The 25,638-nt window shown below is 43.3% G+C and overlaps 2 protein-coding genes across 3 annotated transcripts in view; both read right to left on the reverse strand.

Annotated features, from left to right (window-relative positions):
• The window catches only part of GLB1 (galactosidase beta 1), a 74,505-nt gene extending 53,218 nt beyond the window's left edge, over nt 1-21,287 (reverse strand). The window contains exons 1-2 of the mRNA XM_016140748.2: nt 21,158-21,287; nt 824-993 (exon numbers count right to left, since the gene is read on the reverse strand). Coding sequence (XP_015996234.2) covers nt 824-993; nt 21,158-21,238 — 251 coding nt within the window. The 5' untranslated portion in view covers nt 21,239-21,287. The remainder of the gene's footprint in view (nt 1-823; nt 994-21,157) is intronic.
• TMPPE (transmembrane protein with metallophosphoesterase domain) lies at nt 17,478-21,269 on the reverse strand. Of its 2 annotated transcripts, none has more exons than XM_016140749.2 (2): nt 21,158-21,269; nt 17,478-19,058 (listed from the first exon to the last, which is right to left on the reverse strand). In XM_016140749.2, exon 2 carries the CDS (start codon nt 18,945-18,947, stop codon nt 17,604-17,606), a length of 1,344 nt encoding a protein of 447 aa, XP_015996235.2. In that variant the 5' UTR covers nt 18,948-19,058; nt 21,158-21,269; the 3' UTR covers nt 17,478-17,603. The 2 variants fall into 2 exon arrangements, with proteins under 2 accessions (XP_015996235.2, XP_015996236.2); XM_016140750.2 differs by lacking the exon at nt 21,158-21,269 and adding an exon at nt 20,861-20,988.
• Nucleotides 21,288-25,638: the final 4,351 nt, after the last annotated feature.

Genomic DNA, 25,638 nt, shown 5'->3' on the forward strand with positions numbered 1-25,638 from the left:
TCAAAGGTCTCTCTGACAACCGCTGGCTCACTTCCTTTTCCCAAAATCCCATGGTTTCAGGATACCCTGGAACAGATATTCTTGGTCTCTGAGAATGCAGGGTTGAAACTGTGGCCTTAAAACCAGAATAACGAGTGGAGTTCTCCCTAGCTATCTGTCCCAGGAATCTTCCTCTGGGTTTTCTCACCCTTTATCTTGGCAAAGTTATCAGCAATTCGCATCAGCAGTACAAAACCCAGAGTGGCCAGTCACTCCAGTTCTTCACAGTTAGTTACCTTGCCACAGGAAAGAAAGAGATGAGTGATAGCTATTGGGGGTAATACTATGACCCCAGGCTATCATATGACCTGGGCAGAATCATCCCGGAAGGCAGACTGGATTTTAGGAATCTACCTAACAGGGCATCTGCCCCTAAGAGTTAAGAGACCCTATGATTGCATAGCTGGACCTCCGGCCAAAGACACGTGCAAATTTCAGTTTCACCAGCTGTAAAATGGGAATGATAACCCTTTGCATGGAATCATTCATGCAAAGTGTCCTGCACGTGGTAATTAATCACTGTTACTTCCCTTTGCCTTTTAAAGCTGACATTCGTTTTATGAATTCTGGTGACAAAGTTCAATATTGGAAGAAGTGATTAATTATCTGAAGAAGGGCCGATCGAGCTCATGACAAGTCCTCCGTCGCCACCCCCTCCAATGCCAGACAATGCCATTTCCCATTCTGAGCAATGAAGTAGCTGCACCGAGAAATGCAGCTGTACCCTCTCTCTTCAGGTGTGAGTGTCCAGGCCCCGGTGAGAGCCCAGTGCCCTCCTACTTACACCTGGATGGCGTTGAGCCCAGCCATCTTCATCTTCAGCAACCGGTCCTTCCAGTAGAAGCGGGGCACGCGGAAGTAGTGAATGCTGCCCGAGATATAGCGGAACGGCTGGCCATCCTTGAGGAACCGGTTGTGGTTGTAGTCAATCTTGAACGTCCTCTGCGAGTCATCCTACAGAGCAGGGAGGGGACCGTGTGAGAACGTCCACCTTCTGCATTTCAGAAGTAGACACTTTGACAGTGCCTACTTAATTTGCATAATGTGCTGATGGAGTTAGGGCTATAGAACAAAACCACTGCTAAGCTGGGTCCCCCGTGTGTACTCAGGTGACAAAAATCACCAAGGAGGACCCACGTGCAGGATTCCACAGGGCTTACCTTCCAGAGGCCAGCACCGAGCTGACGATCGGTGGCTGACATGCAGAAGTTATAGAGCCAAAGAAAAAACCCTGCTGGAGATGACACTTCCCTTGCAGTAGCAAAGAGTGCTGGGAATACAACATGTCCGTGGCCTCTCTCTCCGCGGCAGTGACTTCCTGCAGCACTGATTGTCCCTTGACAGTAATGTCAGTGGGCTGAGAGTGACAGATTTAGAAGTCCGAGGCCCTGAAGCCTCTTCCTAAGTGTTGCTCTAAATTCCAGGGATCAGGGCATGTCCCCTCTCTGCTGCATCTCTTCATCCACAAATATGCAGGATGTGAGACTAAATGAACTCTAAGGCAATATTTTTCAAATCATGGGCTGCAACCCAATTTGTGAATCATGAACTCGATTTGGGTGATGATCGGCGCAGTTGTTCATGAAAGAGAAGAGGAAACATCAGAGTGCATTGCACATAGTAAAGACATCATTATTTTATAAATTTTTGTTATATATATATATATAGAGAGAGAGAGCTAAGTATGTATGTATGTCTCTACAGGGTTGCAATGTAAGAGGCATTTCTAGCAGTCAAATCAAATTCTGAGAAGCGTGTGGCATGACTTCAGGAGCTACGTGCTAGGATTTGAAAGGGGAGGCAAATTGCTGGGCGGAGGGACACACTGCCCTCTGGTGGATGGAAAAAGGCAGCAACAGGCCACAGGTGCCAAGGACAAGGGCTACAAGAAACCATTTCATTGTCGGTAAGATTCCTTGTCTATCTTTGGGCTTTCAAAGGTCACAATTGAACTTTTTAAAGACCTTTTTTCACAGCAGCAGCTCAGTCAGTGTAAGCTTTCGGGGTGCCCTTGAAGCCATATCTGGAAGCAACCGTGAGGACATGCGTCTAGATCACACATGGCCTGAAGTCCAACCAGGACATCAAATCACTGTGCCTGAAAATTAAAACACTCCAAGTAAATTGCTTTGGGAAAAATGGAAAGCTTTACTGTATGTGAATTATACCTCAATAAAGCTATCCCCAAATAAACAAATAAATAAATAATCATAAAAAAGGCAAGAGTGTCATTTTAATATCAATTTATTCTTCTAGTAAACAAAGCTTTAATTTCCATTCGAAGGCAAAATACTCCTAAAGAAACTCACCAAATACAAAGACAATTTCTTATACCAGGTCCTCCGATTTTGAAAACATTTTCACAGCATGAATGTGGCGAAGTATCAAACAGGGGTTGCCCACAAGTTCTATGAGTTCAATGGTGGCCCATGAGTTGAGGACATTCTTTGGGCAGGTATAAAGGCAAGGACTGTTTAAAGACCACTTGTCTAGGGAAAGGGGTGCAGAGGAGTTGGAGAGGTTGGTGAGAAATGATGTTGGCAGATGACAGAATCTGGCCTTCGTCCCACACAGCGGAGCACCACCCCTGCATTCAAACGTCCTCGGAGTCCGGCCCTGACATCAACTTACCATCCACTTTCAAATATTACCAAGCACCTACTATGTGCTGAGTAAGCACGGAACACACAGATGGGGCCACGGCCCACATGAGCTTCCATCTAACGTGGAAGAAACCCAAGAGTTAACAGACTGAGGCCTAGATGATAAAGATAAGATCATCACATTGTACACCTTAAACTCACACAATGTTATCCATCAATAATATCTCCACAAAGGGGATTAAAAAAAGGATTAGAGCAGAATGCTACAGCAGTAATAAATGACATGTAACCCAGGAATAAGGTTGTGTGTGGTGAGGGAAGATTTCCCAGAGGAAGGAACACCCCCAATTGTGGTTCTCAACCTTGGCCGCACGTCAGAATCACCTGCGCAAGCTTTTAAAAATAGCAATCAGGCCTCGCCCTCCAGACATTCAGATTTTAATTGACATTGGTTGGAGCTCAGGCATGAGTATTTCTTAAAACTGCCCATCTGTTGTAATATGCAGCAGGGTTGAGAATTACTGGCCTAAGTGAAGAGCTAGGATGAGGAAGAGTTAGCCAAGGGGAAAGGTGACACAGGCAGGGGGAACTGCATGTAAGAGAAGTGACGGAGAGAGGGCAGGCCACGTACAGGCCGCAGACCCCCATACAGATAAATCAGGGTGACACAGAGACAGGGAGGGGCCAGATCAGATGGGCCCTGAAGTCCAAGTTCAAGGCCCTGGATTTTACACCAAGAGCTATGGAGAGCAACTTAAACAGAAGAATGATAGGATCAAACATGTGTTTTCAAATACTTGTGACTCTGGCCTTTTCCTGAAGTGGCAAAAAAGGAAGCAGAGACATGGACCTTGGCGGTGACAGGGAGGTGGGCAGTGGACAGGAGGAGAGCCCACAGGACCAGGGTTGGTCAGATGTAGGACAGAGGGGCTAACCTGTAGAAGTTCCACTGTCCCAGGTGGAAAATCCTGAGCCATCTTTTAAAGAGAGAGAGAGAGAGTTAAGAGACGTATCAACTGGGGGAGGGGGCAGTGATGGAACTTGCATGGTTATTAACTTCTGTGAATTCATAATGAGACACAAGGAAAACAATTCTCTGGTCACCTTTGCTACAATACAAACTCATTACTCTGAAAAATGATCAATAAAGAGAAAGAGTCAAGCAGATTACTTCTCTTTTATATAAAAATTGTATTTCGAGGTAACCAAAAAGTTGACAATGGAAAATTCTTCACAGAATTCCAGCTCATAAATGTAGATGGAATAATGAAACGTGAAAAACACTCTTTTCTGACACTTAGTGAAATAATGGATTTAAGCTTTTATCGTCAGTGGATGCTCAAACCATCAGCAAGGTTGACGGAAATTTTATAAAGAAAGAATCGGGCAGGTTCTATGTGATCCCTCTGCTCAGTGTCAGCCTCACAAAAATGGAACCAGCGACATTCCGTCCCTCAAGAGGAAGTACACGGCTCCATCTCAAAGCAATCCTCATTACTGAACTTGAGTGTAGTGATACCACAAGGAGCAATAAGTCAGATCCAAAATGTGGGGCATTCTGAAAGTCCAATGATAGAGTTCTTCTAACAAATTGATGGTATTAAAATAAAATCAAACAAGACTATCGTTAGAAAATAAAAGAGCACTTAAACCTAACGCAATGTAGGATCCTGGTTTGGATCCTAATTCTAACAAACTGTAAATAAACCAACGTTGAGATAGAAAAAAAATCTGAATATAAATTGGGCATTAGTTAGAATTAAAATTACTGTTAATTCTGTTGGTTATAACAATGGCATGGTGAATATATGTATAAAAAAATTTTCTCATCAGTTAGAGATGCATATAAAAATAATCTGGTGTTGTTACTACATCTGAGGTTACTATATATAGATCAAGAAGAAAAAGAACAAACAAAAAGTAGTGAGAATGTAGAACAAAACCGATTATTGTCGAAGCCAAGTAAAAGATACGAGTATTCTCTCTCTGCATTTTAGAAATTTTCCATAATAAAAAATTCTTTAAATACGCATTTACCCTTTCCGCAGAATTTTTTCCATGGATGTACTTATAAATGTACTTCCTTCTTTTTTTACTGCAACACTATTTAAACTAAAAAGTAGTGAGAATGTAGCCCTTCAAAATAAAGGCTTTAATGAACTTAACATATGGAACAAAAACATATGTTCATAAAAAGACTTATAAAGTGTTCATTGCAGCTTTATTCACAATAGTCCCAAACTGGAACAACCAAATATCTATCAACAGGAGAATGGATAAATAAACTGTGGTATATTTATATACCAGAATACTACTCAGCAATAAAAAAGAACTACTGATACTTGCAAGAACGTGGCTAAATCTCAAAAATCTTATGCTAAGTATAAGAAGCCTTACACAAAACGGGTTTGAACTGTATGAACTCATTTATATGAGGTTCTAGAACTGACAATTATTATCTATGGTGTGAGGGAAAAAAATCAAAATAGCTATTGTGTTTGGGAGAGTGAGGGCCTCAGGTATTGCTCGGGAAGAAACATGAAGAAATGGTCATGTTGTATAGCTAGATAAGGGTTTTGGATTATACAGGTACATGCATTAGTCAAAATACACCAAAGGGTACATTAAGATTTGTGTATTTCATTGTATGTAAGTTGACCTTAAAAGAGAAAAAGAAAGCTATAAACAAATACTGACCTTCAGTTAGTGACATACATGCTGAAGTATTTGGGGGAAAAGGTACTGATGTCTGCAACTTACTTTGAAATACAACCAAAAAATTAGATGGATTGATGGATAGATGAATTGATGGATAGACAGACAGATGGACTGATAGTAATATGTTAATGGTAGAATCTGGAAGATGGGTATATAATTCTTTCAACTCTCTGTATGTCTGAAGATTCTTTCCTAGTAAAATGTTCATGCAAATTTAAAAAGTAAACTGATGAGTTGCTTATGGTTTTTATGGTATGTGAACTATACATGCATGGAAGTACCCACATATATATGATGAAATATTACCTAGCTCCTGAGAATAATGAGGTACTCTACTCTTGCCATTGTGGAAAGGTCTCCAATACATGAGCAAATGGAGAAAATAGAGAAGTGTTTTTAAAACATACCTACTAGTTGCAGCTCTTGTGAACAGTCTTGTGTGAGCACAGTCTACTTTGTGTGGACAGTGTCAACTCTTTGTGCCTGCCTGCTCCAACATCATGGGATCCTGCTCTCCCAGGGGCCCAGCAGCCCTGGGGAGTCCATGCCCCTAGGGCAACCCTCAACCAATGGGGGTGGTTAACTGCATTCTCTTTCAGGCAGCCGATTCTGGATACATTTCATAGACTTTCCAGGAGATGTTGGCAGAATCATGGCCCTTTTGCACAGAGCAGAATCATGATGCACATCTTATGTAGGCTTTTGCTTCTTTCCACCTGTCCCTTGGATCAGTTCTCAGACCACCTGCATCCGAGCCTTTGTTTCATGATTAACTTCCAGAGGAACCCAGATTAAGACAATTGGTACCAGTACTGGCCTACACAGCAGATCCTCAGGATGGAAGTCTGGACTTTGATTTCTCTTTTATGTCAAACAGCAACAAGCACCCTGTAGCTGGTGCTAAGTGGGCGGTGACACCCTATGGTATGCAGTACGGATCCTGAGGCCCTCACCTGTGCTGGTCTGGGAGGAGGTAGAGGCAGATTGGCATTAGCTCTATCCCTGGAATGGGGTGTGAGGGCTTGTTATGGGTAATTATATGGACTGTGAGGCCGGCTTGGCTTGTAACAGATTTGGAAGCTTTGAAGAAAGAGACTGGCTGACAAGCTCACCTAAGCCATCTACTCAGCATTCCATAAAGGCCAGAGGCTTCCATGACAATGGTTAGTGACATACATCGCCTGCCAGAAAAGTGAGGCTCAGGATTTAAGCATGGGAGTGCATCTGAAGGGCGCAGAATATAATGCTGGAGAGAGGACGCTTACTGCCATGGTGTACTGTCCCATGACTTGTGAGTCAGCATCTGGGTAAAGGCACTTTAATCCAGTCTCTGTGCTGTCGGGATGGCCGCCTGAAGCCTGGACATGATACGGGCATACGAAATGAGCTGGAGATGCCAGCACTGGGTTGGCATCCTGAGGAAGGTGTGAGATGGCTTAGAGAGGTGGGAATGTAAAAATGGTGACCGGGCACCCCCATATCTGCCTATATCCTCGAGGACATGCCCCTCAGTGAGGAACGTACTCGTAGGGGGAGGGCCCTGGCATCTGTGAGAAGCCCAGTAAGGGCCGTCCCCTATAGACAAAGGATGACAGGAGGTGCTGCTGTGGCCCTGGGTTCTCTAGTATCACTGGACATGATGAGACTCTGGCATAACGAAAGAGGGACCATTTAACCATTAGGAGCAGGTGGATATCATTACCACGACGACCAGCAAGGCCAGAGTGGCAACCAGGGTGTGCTGACCAGTAGCAATCTGAGGTAATGGTTCATAAACCATAGTGTTCCTAGAAGACGAGATGGTTGGGCAACCTGCGAGCGTGTTGCTTGACGTGTCTGACAAGAAAAGACAAGCCAACGACTCATGCGCAGAGGTTGGTGGCAGCCGCTGCGATGGGAAATGGATTCCTTTCCCCACTTGCCAGCTCTGAGGCAGCTCTCTGACAGACCGCCACCCGACCGAAGGGAAGGCTGGATGGATTCCCTTGAGCGAGGGCCCTATGACGCCACCCCAAGTACAGTACACACAACATATGTACCCGTAATCCCTCTCCAGTGGGACTGAGGGTACCTGTGTCCTAGGGAAAGTGGCGCCCCCAGACCTTCTGAGGATGGCTGGATATGGTGCGAGCTGAAACTGAAACCAGGATACCAGAACACCATCTCTCTTCCTTACGGCTCTTTGGGAAGCCAGGAGAAAAGGGGAGCCTTGGCCCAAGTCCTTCCCACGGTGGGTCCAACAAGTCAGAGGACCCACCTTGTGGTTATTTTCACTGATCCTGAGTGCAAATTGGGATGGTTTAACCTAACCGCCCCCAGAGCCCTAATGGCGAGTTAGGGCCATGATGGAGGGAAGGGCCAAGTGGAACTGCCCTCTCCCCATGTCCAAACAAGATAAACCTGAAGCAAGATCACAGTTCCTCCTGGAATTGCAGATATCAGTGCACAAAGACTCACAGGTCAAATGACCTGTGAACCCCAGTGAAGAAAGAGACAGATCTGGTGAACAATGGTGGCTGCTAACTTTTTTAAATAAGTAGTGGCCCCAGGGGCAGCTCCCTGAGGGTGTGCGGTTATTACCAGAAAGGATCAACACAGCCGTTGGGCATTCGGTTGTTTGTAAGTAGGCAGGCGAGGAATCCAGCACATTCCCTCTCTTGCCCCAGGGCCCTGCTAACTGCCCTGCTCTCCCTTGAGGGACCCTGACTGTCAGGACATTTTACGGGCTGTCCTGCCGGTCTGATATATAAATGCCACCACGTTATTTGGACTCGGGGAGAAGTAACAAGTCTCAAAAACAGAGCTTAGAAAAGCAGCATAGAGGGGGATCAATAAGGTTAGCCGCAGAAGCAGCATCGCCTAGGAGACGGCTCCTAACTGGCGACTGTCATGGTCAAGATTCATAGGAAAAATCCACTGCCTGGCTCCAAAGCGACCCTCTCAACATTTAAGGATCCAGCCTAAAGGAGCCACCTACCTTCCTTAACATCCCTGAGCTGTGACACCACTGGCAGAAGGCGATCAAGAAATGTGGGGAGGAGGAAAGAGGAAAGGCTGCCTTCAGAGGTTACTCCCTCAAAATGCGAACAATGCAAAAATTGCCCACCCCTTCTAAATTATCGGCACTGGGACAGAATGCTGAAGAGCCATAGTTTTATTTCACACTTGCGGAGGTGTGGCAGCATCAGTATTTACAGTGCATGAGGTCACAGAAAACATAAAATCACATCAATCCAAGCGAGTCCAAGTCCACACCTCCCCAAAGCCCCCACGTACATAATGCGTATTTTACTGGTGAAAAAGACACAGCAGTATAAACAAAATACCCTCAGACCAAATATACATTAGGAATCTAACACTGTCCGATATAACATTTTACGTTATTTATTCAGTTTAGATTATTTCAATGATAAATAAGCATTTAAAAAACATTAAACAACACTGATATCTACATCATTAGGTAATGTGAACATTCCAAGTTTTCTAATCCTCAAGAACGGCAATAATTATATTTACATTACTTGTGCACATTCCTCAACTAGAATAAAAAAAAAAGGAAAGGGGCTCAGTGAAATCACAAGTTATGGGTCATGCTGATTATGTGAAGAAGAGAACGTCTTCAAGTCCCTCAGTATAACTGGTAAGTACCTATTCAGCGGATCGCCATCCCCAGCACACTACATACCCTCTCGACTTACTCTAGAGACCCAGGAGCCTAGAGAATTCCTGATGTGAGCAGTTCAGCTCCACGGTGGCAGAGACCCAAGCCTCCTAGGCTGCTAGTGCTGCAGAGTTGAGGGGAGAGGGATTAACAGACGGGGAGAAGACAGGGGTGGAAGGGTGTTTACACACCATGGATTTTACAGTTCACAGAACAGAGAAAAAGAGAATAAGTATTTCAGACGACTGTAAAACAAGCTTGGGATCATGTCAGATCTAACGTCAAATGTCATGGAAGCATCATGACATCAGACAGGCTGGAGAAGAAAAACCACCACAGAAAATGGTGAGGAACCAATAAGGATCTGGAGGAATCCATGAATGATCTGCCAGAGCGTACACGTTCTATTTTTATTAATTTTGTTTATTTTTGTTATGCCTGTCTTGTTCCGCAAAGATTCCTGTTCAGTATCTCAAAAAACTGTGAATAAAAAGCATAAATTACAATGGCAGAGGAGGGAAAATGGCAGAACAGGAGAGAAATGAGCCCAGTTTGAGACCAATTCCCACTTCTCCAGGAGTCACAAGGCATTATAGATTTAATTCTGCCCCTTCATCACAGACAGAAGATAAGTGCATAGTTTTTCTTTTTAAATACATTTTTAAAAGATAAAGTAATTCTAAAGGTTGAAAACAGACCTAACTTCCCATACAAGAATCATTTCAAGTAAAGCTGAAATAGTATTTTGACTGTACTTAGCCTGAGAATAAAAATACATCTTAAACTGCATTCATATAAAACAAACCAACCTGCATCCAGTAGATTTCATTTTATGAATAATATTTTATTATTATTTTGAGTCTATAATATATGTAGTAGGATAAAGTAAATAATTAATTACATTGGGTTGTTAGGAACCAAAAATTTCAGTGTAAAAGAGAAAAAAAAATCAAAGAAAGTTAAGTAAAAACCCTGTAATCAGGGATATGTGGGAAATCCATTGAATTTTGCTGTCAACATAAAACTGCTCTAAAAATTAAAGTCTATTCTTTACAAAGCCTATAATCTTCCATTTGAATTGGAAATACTACTATAAACGAAAAATTTTTTTCTCTTTCTAGAAAAATAGCAATATTCACTGAAACAGCTTAGAATTGACATTAGCCAGTAGCAATTAGCTCCTCTAACACTCAAATTATGGTATCGAAATATTTCCCACTAAAAAGAACCAGGCTCCTTCAAGAAAATTACTTAATCTAAGTCTGGGGCAGAATATGCACAACAACATAAGCCTAAAACTATCAAAAACTATTAGTATCACAACAAAATGACCTAAGAGCCAATTTGAAAGCTCAACTGGCTAAAGATGAGATAATTTAAGCATCAAAAGATTTATCACTTCAACTAATTGAAAAATCTAATATATAATAAGGGTCAAATTCATAATAGTCTATCCCACCCCAAAGAAAAGCTTATTAGTTATCCTTAGAGATGGCTGGGCAGTAACTCATTATTCTGAAATTTGATGAATAAAGAAAAATTTAGGGTCCGTCTTGCCTTTGCTATAAAATTTTTCAGAGTAAACAACTGATGAGCAGAGTTCTTTGTAGAACCACAGCTAGTAAGTGCAGAAGACACGATGAAATTAAAAATCACCATTTTCAGCGCTGATGGCAAGATTACGTTTCCGAGTACCACGAAGATTCCTTCCGAATGCAGAATTGAAATGAAAGAAGTTTCCATTGTCTCTTCAATATTTAAAAGCCAACTAACTCTTCCCAGGAAGCTTATTTAATACTCTGGCCTACAAAAGTCTGAATTAAATATACCATATTACTTTTTAAAAATCACCATTTTGCAATTCCAAGTGGAATAATGACTTTAGGTAACAATCGACTGCTAAAATAACAGATGAAAAGTTGATAAGGAATTTTCTAGTGTAGAAAACAAGATGACAACATACAGACCCATGGGTCAATCTTATCATCTGAAAGCAATGAAGTCTTCCTATCAAAAAAGGGAAACAGTTGACTTTGAATCTATCAACCTCTGGCTTTTTTATAGAACTCTAGATCTATCATTTTATAGAAAATATGAGGAAGAGTACAACACATTAAATATCACCACAAAACCAAAATGTAGGAAATTTCAGGATATAATATCCAGATAAGCTGAAGAAATAAATAACACAAAATAAGAGGGGAGGGTGTTATAGAATTAGAGAGACTTAAAAAATATACCACACCCAATATATAGATCTTGTTTTAGGGTCCTGATTCAAACAAAGGAACTGTAAAGAGACATAATTCCTCAAGAAATCAAAGAAGAAACTAAACCTAAAGCTAGCAGAAGGAAGAAAATAATAAAGATTAGAGCAGGGATAAATAAAATGAGACTAGAAAAACAAGAGAGAAAAAAAAATAAATGAAACAGAGTTTCTTTTTTAAAGATCAAAGTTGACAAATCTTTAGCTAGATTGAGAAAGAAAGAAGACTCAAATAATTAAAATTAGAAATAAAAGAGGAAACATTACAACTGATGTCCAAGAAATAAGGATTATGAGACTACTATGAACAACTGTATGCCAACGAATTGGGTGACTTAGAAGAGATAGATAAATTCTTAGAAACATATAACCTACCAAGACTTGATCACGAAGAAATAAAAAATCTGAACACACTAACTAATAAGAAGATTGAATTAGCAACTGGAAATTCTCAAAGAAAAACCCAGGACCAGATGGTTTTGCTAGAGAATTCTACCAAACATTTAAAGAAGAAATGCTTCCAAAAAAACTGAAGAGAACACTTCTAAGTTCATTCCATGAGGCCAATATTACCTAATACCAAAGCAGACAAGACATAAAAAAAAAAAAATAGTACAGATCTCAACAAAATAACAGCAAACTGAATTCAATAATAGATTAAAACAATTATACGCCAAGTAAGATTTATTCCTGCAGTGCAAGAATGGTTCAATATATGAAAATCTATGTAATTCGCCATATTAACAGAATGAAGGATAAAAACTGCATGATCATCTCAACTGAGGCAGAAATAGATTTGACAAGATTCGACACCTTTTCATGACAAAACAGCAAACTGGGAATAAAAGGAAATTACCTCAACATAATAAAGGCCATGTATAAAAGTCCACAGCTTACATCACACTCCATGGTGAAAAACTGCGAGCTTTTCTTCTACAATGAGGAACAAGGCAAGGATGCTTACTTTTACCATTTCTATTCAATACAGTATTGGAATTCCTAGGCAGAGCAAGTAGGCAAAAATAAATAAATAAAAGACATTCAATTGAAAAGGTAGAAGTAATATTATCTTTGTTCACAGATGACAAGATAGAATGAATAATAAACAGATTCGGCCAAGTTGCAGGATACAAAATCGACATACAAAAATTAGTTGCACTTCTATACATTGACAATGAACAATCCATAAAGGAAATTAAGAAAACAATTCCATTTATAATGACATCAAAAAGAATAAAAAACATAGGAATAAACCTAACCAAGGAGGTGAAAGACTCATACACTGAGATCTACAAAACACTGCTGAAAGAAATTACAGACACAAATATATATTCCACGTTCATGGACTGGAACACTCATATTGTTAAGATGTCCATACTGACCGATGTGATCTACAGTCAGTACAATCTCTATCTAAACTCCAATGGTATTTTTTGAAGAAATAGAAAAGTTCATCCTAAAATTCATGTGGCACTGAAAAGCCAAATAGCCAAAATAATTTTGAAAAAGAATTTAGTTAGAAAACTCATACTTCTGATTTCAAAATATATTATGATGCTACTATGGTAATCAAAACACTGTCATATTGACATAAAGACAGAGAAGGAGACCAATGGAAGAGAATACAGAAGCCAGAAATAAGCCCTCATATATATATGCTCAAATGCCAAAATCACTCAAAGGGAAAGAACAGTCTCTTCAACAAATGGTGCTGGGAAAACTAGATACCCACATGCAAAAGAATGAAGTTGGATCTTTACCTAACACCCTACAAAAAAATTAACTCAAAATGGATCACCTACACATAAGACCCAAAACTATAAAACTCTTAGAAGAAAACATAGGGAAAAAGCTTCATGATACTGGACTTAGAAATGATTTCTTGGCTATGATACCAAAAGCCCAGGCGACAAAAGCAAAAACAAACAAATGGAACATCCTTACAACTTTCAACCATCAAGGGACACAACTGATAGAGTGAAAAGTCAATCTATGGAATGGGAAGATTTGCAAATCATATATCTGTAAGGGGTTAATACCCAGTATACAGAACTACAACAACAAAAAATCAAATAACCTGAGATGAAAATAGGCAAAAGACTTGAATAGACATTTTTCCAAAGATGATATACAGATGACCAACAAGCATATGAAAAGATGCTCAGTATCACTAATCATCAGAAAAATGTAAATTAAAACAGTAAGTTATCACTTCACACCACTAACAAAAACAAATGATAACAAGTTCTGGTGAGAATGTAGAGAAATTGGCCTCCTTGTGCACTGCTGATGGGATTGTAAAATGGAGCAACTTCTATGGAAAGCAGTATAGAGGTTCCTCAAAAAATAACAAACAGAACTCCAATGTAATCCAGCAATCCGAATTCTGGCTACATATCCAAAAGAAGAGAAAGCAGGGTCTTGAAGAGATATTCACACACTCATGTTTATAGCACTATTCACAATAGACCAAAAAATGTGGAAGCAACCCAAATGTCCAATGATGAATGAATGGACAACCAAAATGTGATACATACGTACAATGAAATATTATTCGGCCTTAAAAAGGTCTTGCACATGCTACAACATGGATGAACGCTGAGCACATTATGCTAAGTGAAATAAGCCAAAAATGTATGATTCCACTTATATGAAGAACCCATAGTACTCAAATGCATAGAAACAAAGTAAAATGGTGGTTACCAGGGGTTGAGGGGAGGGGGAAAGAGGAGTAGTTGTTTAATGGATAGAGGGTTTCAGACTTGCAAGATTAAAAAGCTCTGGAGATCAGTTTCACAACAGTGAGAATATACATAACATTACTGAACTGCACACTTAAAAAAAAAAAACATTTTTATGGAGAGGTAGAAGACCTGATTTCTAGCCCCAAATATCCTAACTGGGTATCAGATGAGATTAAAGAATTACTGTTAATTCCACTGGATATAACAGCATTATAGATGTACTTTTTAAAAAAAAAAAAAAAAGAATTCATACTGAAGTATTTTTTGGAAATTATGTTTTTTAAAATTTGCCTTAGATATATACTCCAGCCAAAAAAGGAAAAATAAAAAAGAAGAGAAAATGCATGGGGCAGAGCTAGATGAGAAAGAACAGCAGAACAGTCACAATCGTTTAAACGAGGCGATGCGTACATGGGGATTCGGTAGGTTGTTCTCTCTACTTTATGACTACTAAAAACAAAACAAGACGTGAAAGATGGATGGATGTTTAGAATGGAGGGCAGCAGAATTAATTTACTGAGACTTAATAATGACAGTATCATACTTTACATGCTATTGCTAATTTTTAAAAGCATTACATTTCATTTTAGCTTGCATTTAACAAATTTTTTAAAAGAAGAAACTAAACTAAATTTGAAAGAACTTTCAAGCTTCAAGTAAGTGTTTCTCACCACCTCCTCCGCCTATAAGCAAACAAAACGAGGAAGATAAGTGGGTGAAGAACGGGGAACGCAAAAGGTGCCAAGATGACCCACATCTGGGCAATAATGGAAAAACCGCATCATGGAATACAAGCCAAGTATGAGAAGGTGTGGCTCACTATTCCTTGTACACAGAAGATGGACTCGTTTTTGTCCATCGAGGAGGCAATCGCACAAGGACTTCAGAGCAAGGATGAAGAGTACACAAGACCCAAAGATGATGGCACTCGAGAGAAAGAAAAGAGATAAAGATCCAAGACAAAAAAGAGGATGAAAGCTAATTTCATCCATTTCAGGGCAATGATGAGAAAGATCCAAAATTAAGAAATCAGTGAAACGAGTGGAATGGCAGGCGAGTCAAACGCTACCAGCTGCACCGAAGGGCGGAAGACAAATGGCACGGAGAGTGTAGCCTGGTGAAATCCAAACAAAAGAGAACCGAAAAGCCAATAATGCTCATCCAAAAAACTGGGGTCAGGTCACAAGAAAGTGAGAGGGCTTCGAAGAGCAAGCTTCCTGAGGCCGGGAGAGGTGGTGAGCTTGGAGTGTCACCATGGAGAAGGGAGTCAGGGACCTCGAGAGCTGGACCACTGCCCTGGGCAAGGCACCTAACCTCTCTTATAACCCGCCATCTGCAAAATGTGCTAAAAGTAAGGCTCTCCAGGGTCCCCTCCTCGGTTCTGAATAAATTTTCCTCCAAACTTATTCCTGGCTGTAAGGCTAATTTAAAACGAAGGGGGCAAAATAAGCAAACCACTAAAATATCAACTCAAAGACACGTTTTAAAGTTGACTATAAAGCCTGCTGTCAATACCCTGTTGCCTGGAAACAAGAAGGGCGGCCTTCAGGATCCTCCAGGATTTCATGATCCACCAAGAGGGCAAGGAGGTAAATGAAGAGACTCCCTCTGGCCAGGCAGAGCGGGCACAAGGACACACTGACAGGCAGGGAAGCAAAGCCCCAGCAGTCTGCTCTGACAAATCCCTGGGCCCCAGCAGCAGGTGGCATGCTACCCACACACATTCCCCAGGACTGGCTGCTCCATAAATTCCCAGGACACCCATGCCCAACATTACTCCTTAGCAAGCCCTGACGTGATGTTTATGAATTAACAACATCAAGTGCTTCCTGTGTGAACTCATGTGACAGGTCTCAGTATTCTTCCCATGAAACTATCTTGAGGTAGATATAATTATCCTCATTTTAGGGTGAGGGAAACCGAGGCTCAGTGAGGTCAAGTCATTTGCCCAGTGCCGCCTGACCAGTGAGCAGCCGGGGGAGCCTCTCCAGCCAGAGTGGTGTCTGTGTTCCCTGTCGGAGAAAGACTCTCAATCACAAAAAAGTTAATGCTGAGCCCAGGTCCTCAGTCTTCTCAATAGTGCTTATAGTGTCCTAACAATAGTGCTTATTCTTACCCAAGGGTCAAAGTCCTGTGTGTGGCACAAGGGCCGGGCCAACAAAGGTGTGGTCATTCTGGACACAGTAACCTCTGCTTATTTTTCTATGGATCCATCGGCTAGCAGAGACGGCCCTATGGATCTGTGGCCAGAGCTCCGATGTGGTCAAGCCAGGGAGCTGGAAGCCATCTAACAGGAAGGACGGTCCCAGCATTCCACGGCCAGAGCCCAGAAGGAAGGCAGGCCTCAAGGCCCTGCAGAGCATAGAGCCCTCTGACTCCCCATGCACCTTTCTTACTGGTAGAGAGTGGACCTTGGTTTCTCATAAAACTTTGGACGCAAACCTGGGGTGGGGCCCCAGTTTCTTGACTCCTTCTCCAATATAACAGACATCCTACACTGAAAATGGCCAACTCCCCTCCAGGCCCTGGCCCATGTGGTTACAGGTGAGGTGAAATCAGACTCGAGCAAATGACTTTTAAAGAACATCGGGTTCTAGACCCTTGCTGTTCTCTTTACACTGTTAACTGTTCGAATCCTGTACTGGCCTGTAACACATAGAGCTACTTAACCATCAATCACACAGCTGAAAGAACACTTTCATTGAGAGGTAGAAGATGTCACTTCTAGCCCAGAATCTCCTACATACCTTGTCGTGTTGCCCACGGCCTACCTCCCACTCTCTGCCTCAGTTTCCTCATCTCTAAATAGGGAAAAGTAGCCTGTCCTTAGTAAACTCACCCAAGTGTTAAAGAAAAGAAGCCCAGGGAGGCAAACACCCTCCAAACTCCTATGCGGCAGTACTGCTGCCATCACGGACCACAGCGCTCACGTTTCCCCCCAGCCCGCCCACCACCCCAGAGGCTCAGGAACACAGACAGTTACACAGCACCACTCAAGGCCTGGAATAGGATAAGCTCTGTATTCCAGTGGGTTTTGCTAATGCCCTCAATACAGGTGACTGCGAAAGACCAAGGGGGAAAAGAAAGCCTTCTTCTCCAGCAGCCAGAGGGGCCTCCTACTTACCTGCTCTGCCAGATTACCTAGCAACATGCTCTTTCCCCCAGAAAGCTCTGGATCACTCATCCTAAGTCCTAAAGAGGGTTTAAAAACACTCAGAGTTCCTTCCCTATTCTGCTTTCTAGACATATCTCTTTCAAGCAACACCAGGTGAGCTCTGCAGAGGAGGATAGCTTACTCCACATCATCTGGAAGACAGGTGCCCGTGCTTATGCATGTGACTTTAGTGGCCTCACTAATGCATATTAAAAAGCGACTGGCCATCTACAGAGTTAACCTGCCTGAACTTGCCAGGCAGCCCCACCACAAATCACTATTCAAGACAGGCTTGTGACAAGGGTGTATTGGCAGGGCTGGGCGGGAAAGGCTGGAGGGAATCAAGCAGGCAACCTGCTCCGAAAGATGGAGAATGAAGGGCAAGGGCAACACAGAGGTGTCTAGGGCAGGGCCAGGTTCAGTGAGCCCGCTGCAGGATGAGCTGTGTAATCTCCGCCCTACTCCCCAATCTCATGGGGATCCCATAGTAGGCCGTGCCTGGGCTGACATACACAAATGTAGTCTGGGCGACTTGGTAGAGACCGGCAAAGAAGGGGTTCAGGAAATAGGCTGCCACGTTCAAGGGGAAGATTTGGCCAGCATGCGTGTGCCCCGAAAGAATCAGGTTAATATCTGGCCGAGCCTGAAGGGCTCTCTTGGCAGCCAGAGGCTGGTGAGCCAGCAAGATGGTGGCGTGGTCTGGGCTGCAGCCCCCCAGGGCCTTCACGAGATCCATGCCGTGGCCTGAATAGTGCAGGTGGTCTGCCTCGATATCATCCACGCCAGCCAGGCAGATCCAGTCGTGATCCTCACCACCACCATGTTGGGCCTGCACGGCAGAAATCTTCACGTTATCATTGTGAAGGGGCTTGACATTCAAGGACTCCAGCAGTGCAAACCAGTTGCTGACATCCGATGTGTAATATTCGTGATTCCCCGTGACGAAGTAGGTGCCGAGGCGTGACTGAAGCTGGCCCAATGGAGCGACAGCTGTCCGAAGGATCGAGGCTTCTGAATCACAGAGGTCACCCACGATCACGGTGACATCTGGTTCCAGCATGTTCACCATCCTCACGAACATCTCCATCTTGGTCCTGCCCACGGTGGGGCCCAAGTGAATGTCTGAGAGAAGCACGACCTTGAGGTTGTCCATAGACAGGGGCAGCTGGTGGATGGGCACCTCCACAGTTTTCACAGCTGGGGGCTGGGCGGCGTTCAGAAGCCCGATTATGCTGAGCACAGCGGTCACCACCACTGCCAGGGCTGGCCTGAGTGCCAGTTTCCTTGTCTTGTCAAGGCTGCCCACGACCTTACCACTGCGCCACGCCAGGAGCTGGTAGGCCTGCTCCATGCCGCTGAGGGTACAGAGGAAGAAGAGCATGATGATGTACGCCCCCAGGCAGGAGTAGGCAGCCAAGGAAAAGAGATAGGGCTCCTCGGCCACTAAAAAGAGCATGGTGAAGAAACTGGAATGGGCCAGGGCCAGAAATGTCAGAACGGCCATCTTCCAAAGCTGGAAACAGGCCGACTCTGCGGTGGGGGAATGGCTAAGGTTGCTGACCGTACTGCGCCAGATGTAGAGGGAGCCAATAAGCATGAGCGAGTTGGCGAACAGGGCCAGCTGCAGGCGTAACAGCCAGCGCCAGGCCCTGAGTTCAAGGTTCTCCGCCAGATAGGAGCGGGAGATAATCACGGACACGAAGACGGTGCCAGCAGCCAGCGCGGCCTTCACACCCAGGGGCAGCTGCCTGAAGATCACCATTTTCTCTGCTCCTAAGAAGGTCCCCTGTCAGTTCTGCGCAAGCGGGCTCTGCCAGGTGAGTGTTCCTTAGAAAGGACAGTGGCCCCGGAGAGAGTTCCAGGTCAGCTCCGCCTGCAACCAGGAACCGGTGTCAGCTTTGTGGGATATTAGAGTTTTCTTGTCCCCATTCAACACCTGAAGGCCACTTACATCTGCCCACCGGTCACTGGCTACACTTTATCATCGAAATACAAACACACTGGATTATCGACATGATGTACAGTTCTCGTTTTCTTCCTTCCGGTTTTGGAATGTCTAAAGTTTTTCCACAATGTGTATGGAATTCCTCTTATAATAAGACAAATCTTATTCTAAATCAGCAGTTCTCAAAGTGTGGTCTGGGGAGACTCAGGGGCCCATGTAGTCAAAACTGTTGTCATATTACTACTAAGCCATAATTGACTCTGCCATTCTCATTCTCACACGAGTGTACAGTGGAGTTTTCCAGAGGCTACATAATATTTATGGCGAGACTGAGCGCAAAAGTAGCTATGAGAATCCAACTCTCATCTACTGATATAAATGTGAAAGAGATTTGCAAAGATGAAAAACAATACCACTCTTTGCCTTATAATTCGGAGAGAAATATTGTGGGTTTTTTTCCCCCCAAAGAAACGTATGTTTCTTAACACGTAATGGATTTATTGTTTCTTAAGTAAATTAATAAATACATAGAATTTTTCTGTTTTAATTTCTAGGATGGTTAAAGTTTGAGAACCGCTGTTCTAAACAAATGTAAGCAAGGAAATCACAAAAAGATTGTCTGCTGGTATCATTTTTCAGCTCTAGGCCCAGGAGGGACACCTAGACACCTAAGAATTCTTGGGGTGTAGCCAGCTTCCCTGTGTGGGCCTTGGGCATGGCAGTCACAGCGTACCCCACTGCTAAATGATACTGAACAATGATGAGCAACCATTACTCAGGGGACGGTCCTGTCCACCAGCTCCTCACCCATTAATTTATCTCTCTCCCCTCCCGTAACCCTCTTAAATATTGGTTAAGATCTGCCTCCCTCCAAACCCCTATCTTTCTCTGCAGCCGTTCCCGGGAACTACCCCCTCAATTCCGCCCTGGCCAGTGGTTCTCACGGCTGGATAGCTCTCACCCTGGGGTCTCCTAGACCCTCCTCCTCCCTCCCTTCCATCCCCCAAAAAATCTGGGCCAGGGGAACCACTGACGGGGTAGACAGAGGTTAGCGAATACTCAATTTGAGGCGCCTTTTTCTCAAGAAGAACCCCAAATTAAAATATTTCCAAATACTTAAGATTCTCAACCTTAGTTTTGAATAAACGGATGACTTTGCTCCTAGGCAAGTTATTCAAAGCCGTTGATCAAAGGGTATAATTTACAAGTCAACTGCCCCAAATTTCACGACCTTCTACTTAAAGCACGCCCCAAATGCGTTGGAACAAAAATTGGTTCGCTGAACGTGCAGAGGGTCAGGTGTCGGTTTCGACGCCCCGCAGTCCTCCTCCCGCCACACGTGCGCGCCCCCCCTCCCACCTTCTCGCCCCGCCAGACCTCCCTGCGGCAGAGCTGGCTGCCACTCGCAACCCCCTCTCGCCCACCCGCGGCCTGGGCCGCCAAACCCTGAAGGTTTGGGAAATCCAAGCCAAAAAAGGAAGCGAAGGGGAGTGGCGAGAAAGGCACGAGTTGTCTGTAAAAAGAACATATGGAAATTAATCCACTGTTCCCATCGCGGGGGGCCTCCCTCGCCCGAGTTTTCTCCTTCCGGAGCGCTCCGCAGCGCACGAACGGGGCGACCGAGGGCGCCCCAAGCCAGAGCCCAAGGCTTCCTCTAATAACGCGCGCTAGTCGGAACCCCCCTCCTGGAAATGGCAAAGCTGGAAGGGTTTCGGCGCACTTCCTCTCACCTCCTCGTTGCGGCCATAGGCGAGTGAGTCCAAGCGAAACGCGAGGCCGGAGCGGAACCCACAAGAGACAGAGCTGCGGGGAAGGACGCGCGCCCCGCCCGGCCCGGCCCAGCCCGGCCCGCCCCGGACGGGAGGGCCAGGCCACTGCCTGCGCTCGGCGGCTGCCTGCCGGCCGAGGCGCCCCCCGAGGCCCAGGCCGCCGCCCTGCAGGACCCCGACTGGCCGCAGCCCTGGCCGGGTCCCCCGTCAGTCTGTCCCCTCTCAGCGCATCCCCGCGCGGGGGTCTTGCGGACTTACGGGCAAGCTGCGCGCGGCGACCAGCAGCGACGCCAGCAGCAGAGAGAGGATGCGAACGACCCACGGCATGTCCACCCTCATAGCTCCTGGGCTGCTCCGCAGTCGGCGCCCGGGCCAGCCGCTCCGCTTCCCTTGACTGAGGACCCGCGGCCTGGCACCGCCCCTCGCCGGTCCTGCAGCAGCCCCGGGGCCTGCTCCGCCCCGCGCTCCGCCCCGCGCCGGCAGAGCCGGGCACGGAGAAGGGCAGGAGGAGCTTGGGGGCCACGCGCGGCCGCGTGACTCCGGGGCGGTGTTATCAGGCCCGTGTCGGCCTCTGCCAGACCCTTTGCGAAGGCAATCAGGAGGCCCCGCTGTCAGCAGCTTGATAACGCGCCCCGCGGTTGGACTTTATCAAGGGTCGCCTCGCTCCCTGGCTGCTTCCAAGGACGGAAGGGGGAAGTTAAGACCAGATAAATCTGAATGCACCAGGTAGAAGAATCCTGGTCCTGCATATGAGGCTCTCCGAAAAACTGTAAACCAGTGGCCCGAAAAATATGGTCCCTGGACCAAATATATACCCGGAAATGTGTTAGAAATGGAAATTCCAGGGCCCCACCCCAGGAATTCTCAATCAGAAACTCAAAGGATGGGGTCCAGGGAGCTGTCATTTTACAAATCCTCCAGATGATTCTGGAGTATGCTAAAGTTTGAGAACCACTGTTGGAGATTACTGATAGATTTAGAGGTATGGTTCAGCTGTGCTAAAATCATCTCGAATGCCAACCCTCAAGGTACCGGGGTCTGCGGAATTTTTATTTCGTTGTTGGATTTTAAGAGAGAAAAGCAACACCTCCCTCCCACCTTTCAATTTTGCACTTGAGCATCTCAACATCCTGGTGATGCTGATCTGGCAGGTCTGTCAAATCAGGGTAAAATACAGCCATGTTCCCCTTAAGGATCGGATACAGTCTTAGAAATGCAACATTAGATGATTTTGTCATTGTGTAAATATCACAGAGCGTACTTAGACAAACCTAAGTAGTATAGCCTACTACACACCTAGGCTAAATGGTATAACCTATTGCTACTAAGCTACAAAACTGTATAGCACGTCACTGTACAAAACAACCTGAGAATGAATCAAGCAGAAGAGAAAATGATGTGATCAAGAGATACAGTACACAAGAAATGTATGAGGCAGCTGCTGGTGTAACAGGGTACACTGTTTCACAGCAAACTTTTTTTAATAAGTAGAAGAATATACTCTAATGATAAAAAGTATAGTATAGTAAATACATAAACCAGTAACATAGTTGTTTATTATCACTATCAAGTATTATGTACTATACATAATTGTGTGTGCTATACTTCTGTATGACTGACAGGGCAGTAGGTTTGTTTACACCAGCAGCAAGACAAACGTGTGAGTAATGTTGTGCTAGAACATTATAATGGCTATGATGTCACTAGGCAATAGGAATATTTCAGCTCCATCATACTCTTATGGGACCACTATTGTATATGTGGTCCATTATTGCCCAAAAGGTCATTACGGGGCACATGACTGTAGTAATATCCCTTTTTAGTCTTGGGAAAACAAAAGCTCTGTGATGTGAGTTAACTGAGTTTCAAAGCAAGGAGCCTTTAGGGAAATCACTTTTAAATATCTATATTTAATTTTTTAATATTTAATTGATACACCACAACATTCACTTGCTTGAAATATTTTCTAACTTTTATTAACTTTTTATTTCAAAAAATAAATATGTATGGTTACATTATGCTATTGACAGACTCTCCTTGACTTGTCTTATCTGGCCTGAACTGCTCAGTCTTAGCAAAGACTCCTACTAAGTCAGACACCCCGCTCTTGATATCTGATCAAGTTCCTCACCCTCCACTTTTGACATCTAAGTCTTTGACCTGCCCTTAGCAAGAATCCCTTGATATCTCTTCATAATTTTCTACCCACGAGATCCTCACTCTGCTGATTGGCTATAAATCTCCAGCTCTTTGCCGTACTTAGCATTGAGAATGACCTCTCTTCCCTATCACAATAACGTTGACCCCTATTCCATTGGACTTGAAGGAACTCTCCCTTACCATTCAACAAGTGTCAGAATAAGTTTTTTCTTTAACGCTATTTTTTACAACATGTGGATCTTTAAAAAATTTGGGTTTGGTTTTTAAACATTGGGAGTAATGACTATAAAAATCAAGCAAGAATAGTGGTTACTTATCGGGGTGAGGGGTTGAGATTGAAATGTGGCCTATGGAGGGGCTTCTGGGATGGAGCGATGAAGTTTTGTTTCTTAAACCGAAGGGTGGTTACAAGAGAATAAGCCATAATATAACTCTTTAAGTCATTTGTGTGTGTGTGTGTGTTTAAGCAACTTTGCCTTTATTTGACTAAATGACAACAGACGAAATAACTCTGAACAAATTAATAACTCAGACAGGAAAACAATATACTGAAAGCCAATTGAGGAGAACATTTCTGGGGCGTCAACACAGATGATGGGACTAACCTTCATGCCAAGGCCAGCATTTCCTTCCAAGATTTTTTTTTCCAGGTTCCTCAATACGAAACAATCCAACCAACCAAGTGTCTGTTCAAACCAGTCAGTGCCTCCAGAAGAAGGGTGGGAAAGCCCACTTCGAACCTGAAGAAACACAGCTGGACTCATCCTAATGTTACACCTGGCGCTTCTGTTTTCTGCCCCAGTCTGAGTCCTAACATATAACTCTGACAGACAGAAAATTTGTCTCATTTCTTTTAAGGAAAATTAACATTTGATAGTATAATCCCAAGAACATATTTCACTTATTTGGAAAAATAGAAGCTAGTGACCAATCTTTATCTCATGACAATCTATCCTATGAGAGAAAACAAGAACAATCATTGTGTGACTTTGAAAAATATAACCTCCAAAAATATTTATACTGGTAAGAGTTAAAAAAAAAAACATTAGTTAAAAACATTGTTAAAGGAGGTATTTTTCCCTACCTATATTGGTTCAACTGAGTGCGTGCTGACAGAAAAATGTAGAAGCTATGACTTTTAAAAAGGGAATGAAAGTAAAGCTGTAAAATACACTTGATATGAAAAAAATTTAAATATGGATCTGGAAGGGGATTAAAAAGGCAATGAGCTCCAGAAAAAGCAAATCTACTACAAATCAAGATAATCCAGAAAGAGAGTAACAAAAGCACTGTGAAGAACCATCGCAGTAGGAATGCCCAGAGACTAGCTGCGTGGTCACGAGTAATACTTAAAAAATACTTTCTGTATCTGTTTTTAAATTAAGTTAAAAAGTTATTTTTTACTTCAAAGGGTTGAAAAAAATAATAACCTTAGCTGCACTTCAAAAAATCTTATGCGACGTTTAACAAAATAGCTGTAATTTCCAACATTTGCTCATTTAGTTCACCTTTCCCTCTGGGCATTTCTTTGAGAGACTTAACAATAGTCACTGCCTTTCCTCTCTCAGGGTCTTTTCTTGCCTGGAATTCAGACTTCCTCTCCTTGTACTGTGAGGTTTTTTTCCTCAAACTCTGCAATCCTTATCCAGTATTAATGAGCAAGAGCTTTGGAAGCAAGCATGCTTGAGCTAGATTTCCAGCCCTGCCACTTAATAACTGTGCGCCTGTGGGCAAGTTACTTAAACTCTCTGAGCCTCACTTCCTTCATTGGTGAAATAGGGATAATAATAGCAAAAAAAAAAAAATGATTTTGATCATTGCTCTGTGGTTATGTAAGAGAACGTCCTTGTTTTTAGGAAAGAAAAGGGCATCATCTTTTCAACTGACTCTCAAACAATTCAGAAAAAAAGGTGTATACACACACACACACACACACACACACACACAAAACACACACACAGAACCATAAAGCAAATGCAGTAAAATGTTGACATTTGGAGGAATCAATCAAGGTATTCTTTGTACTGTTTTTTCAGCTTTTTTTCTAAGTCCAAATTACTAGGAAATTAAGTTAAATTAAAAAATATCCTTTGCAAATGGCAGACTCAACTTTTTCTCACCTTCTTTCCCAGCCTATAGACCCTTGGTGATAATATGCAGCAGGCATTTTTAACTGAATTGAGGCAGAAAGTGTTTACACAGGGGGTGTGCTAAACAAACTAAAGCCAGCTGACCAAATCTGACCTGCTGCCTTTTTTCATACGGCCTGCCTGTTAAGAATAATTTTTTACATTTTTAAATGCTTGAAAAAAATTAAAAAGGAGAATAATATTGTGTGACATTTGAAAATCATATGAGATTAAAATATCAATGTCCAAAAAGTCATATTAGAACAGAGCCACTCCTGATTCTCTACATATTGCATATGGCCACTTGGATACTACAGTGGCAGGTGAGTAGTTGAAATAGAGACCATATGACCCACAAAACCTAAAATATTTTCTATCTGACCCTTTCTAGTAAAAGCTTACCCAGAGACTATAGACTGTAGTTTGTTTCTAATACTTAGAGTACTTGAC

The sequence above is a fragment of the Rousettus aegyptiacus genome, unplaced genomic scaffold, assembly GCF_014176215.1.
Source record: "Rousettus aegyptiacus isolate mRouAeg1 unplaced genomic scaffold, mRouAeg1.p scaffold_m13_p_4, whole genome shotgun sequence".
In the NCBI taxonomy this organism is placed as follows: domain Eukaryota; kingdom Metazoa; phylum Chordata; class Mammalia; order Chiroptera; family Pteropodidae; genus Rousettus; species Rousettus aegyptiacus.

What these genes read in the sequence shown, in the direction of transcription:
- TMPPE (XM_016140749.2), bottom strand. Translation starts at nt 18,947, where the DNA reads ATGGTGATCTTCAGGCAGCTGCCCCTGGGTGTGAAGGCCGCGCTGGCT.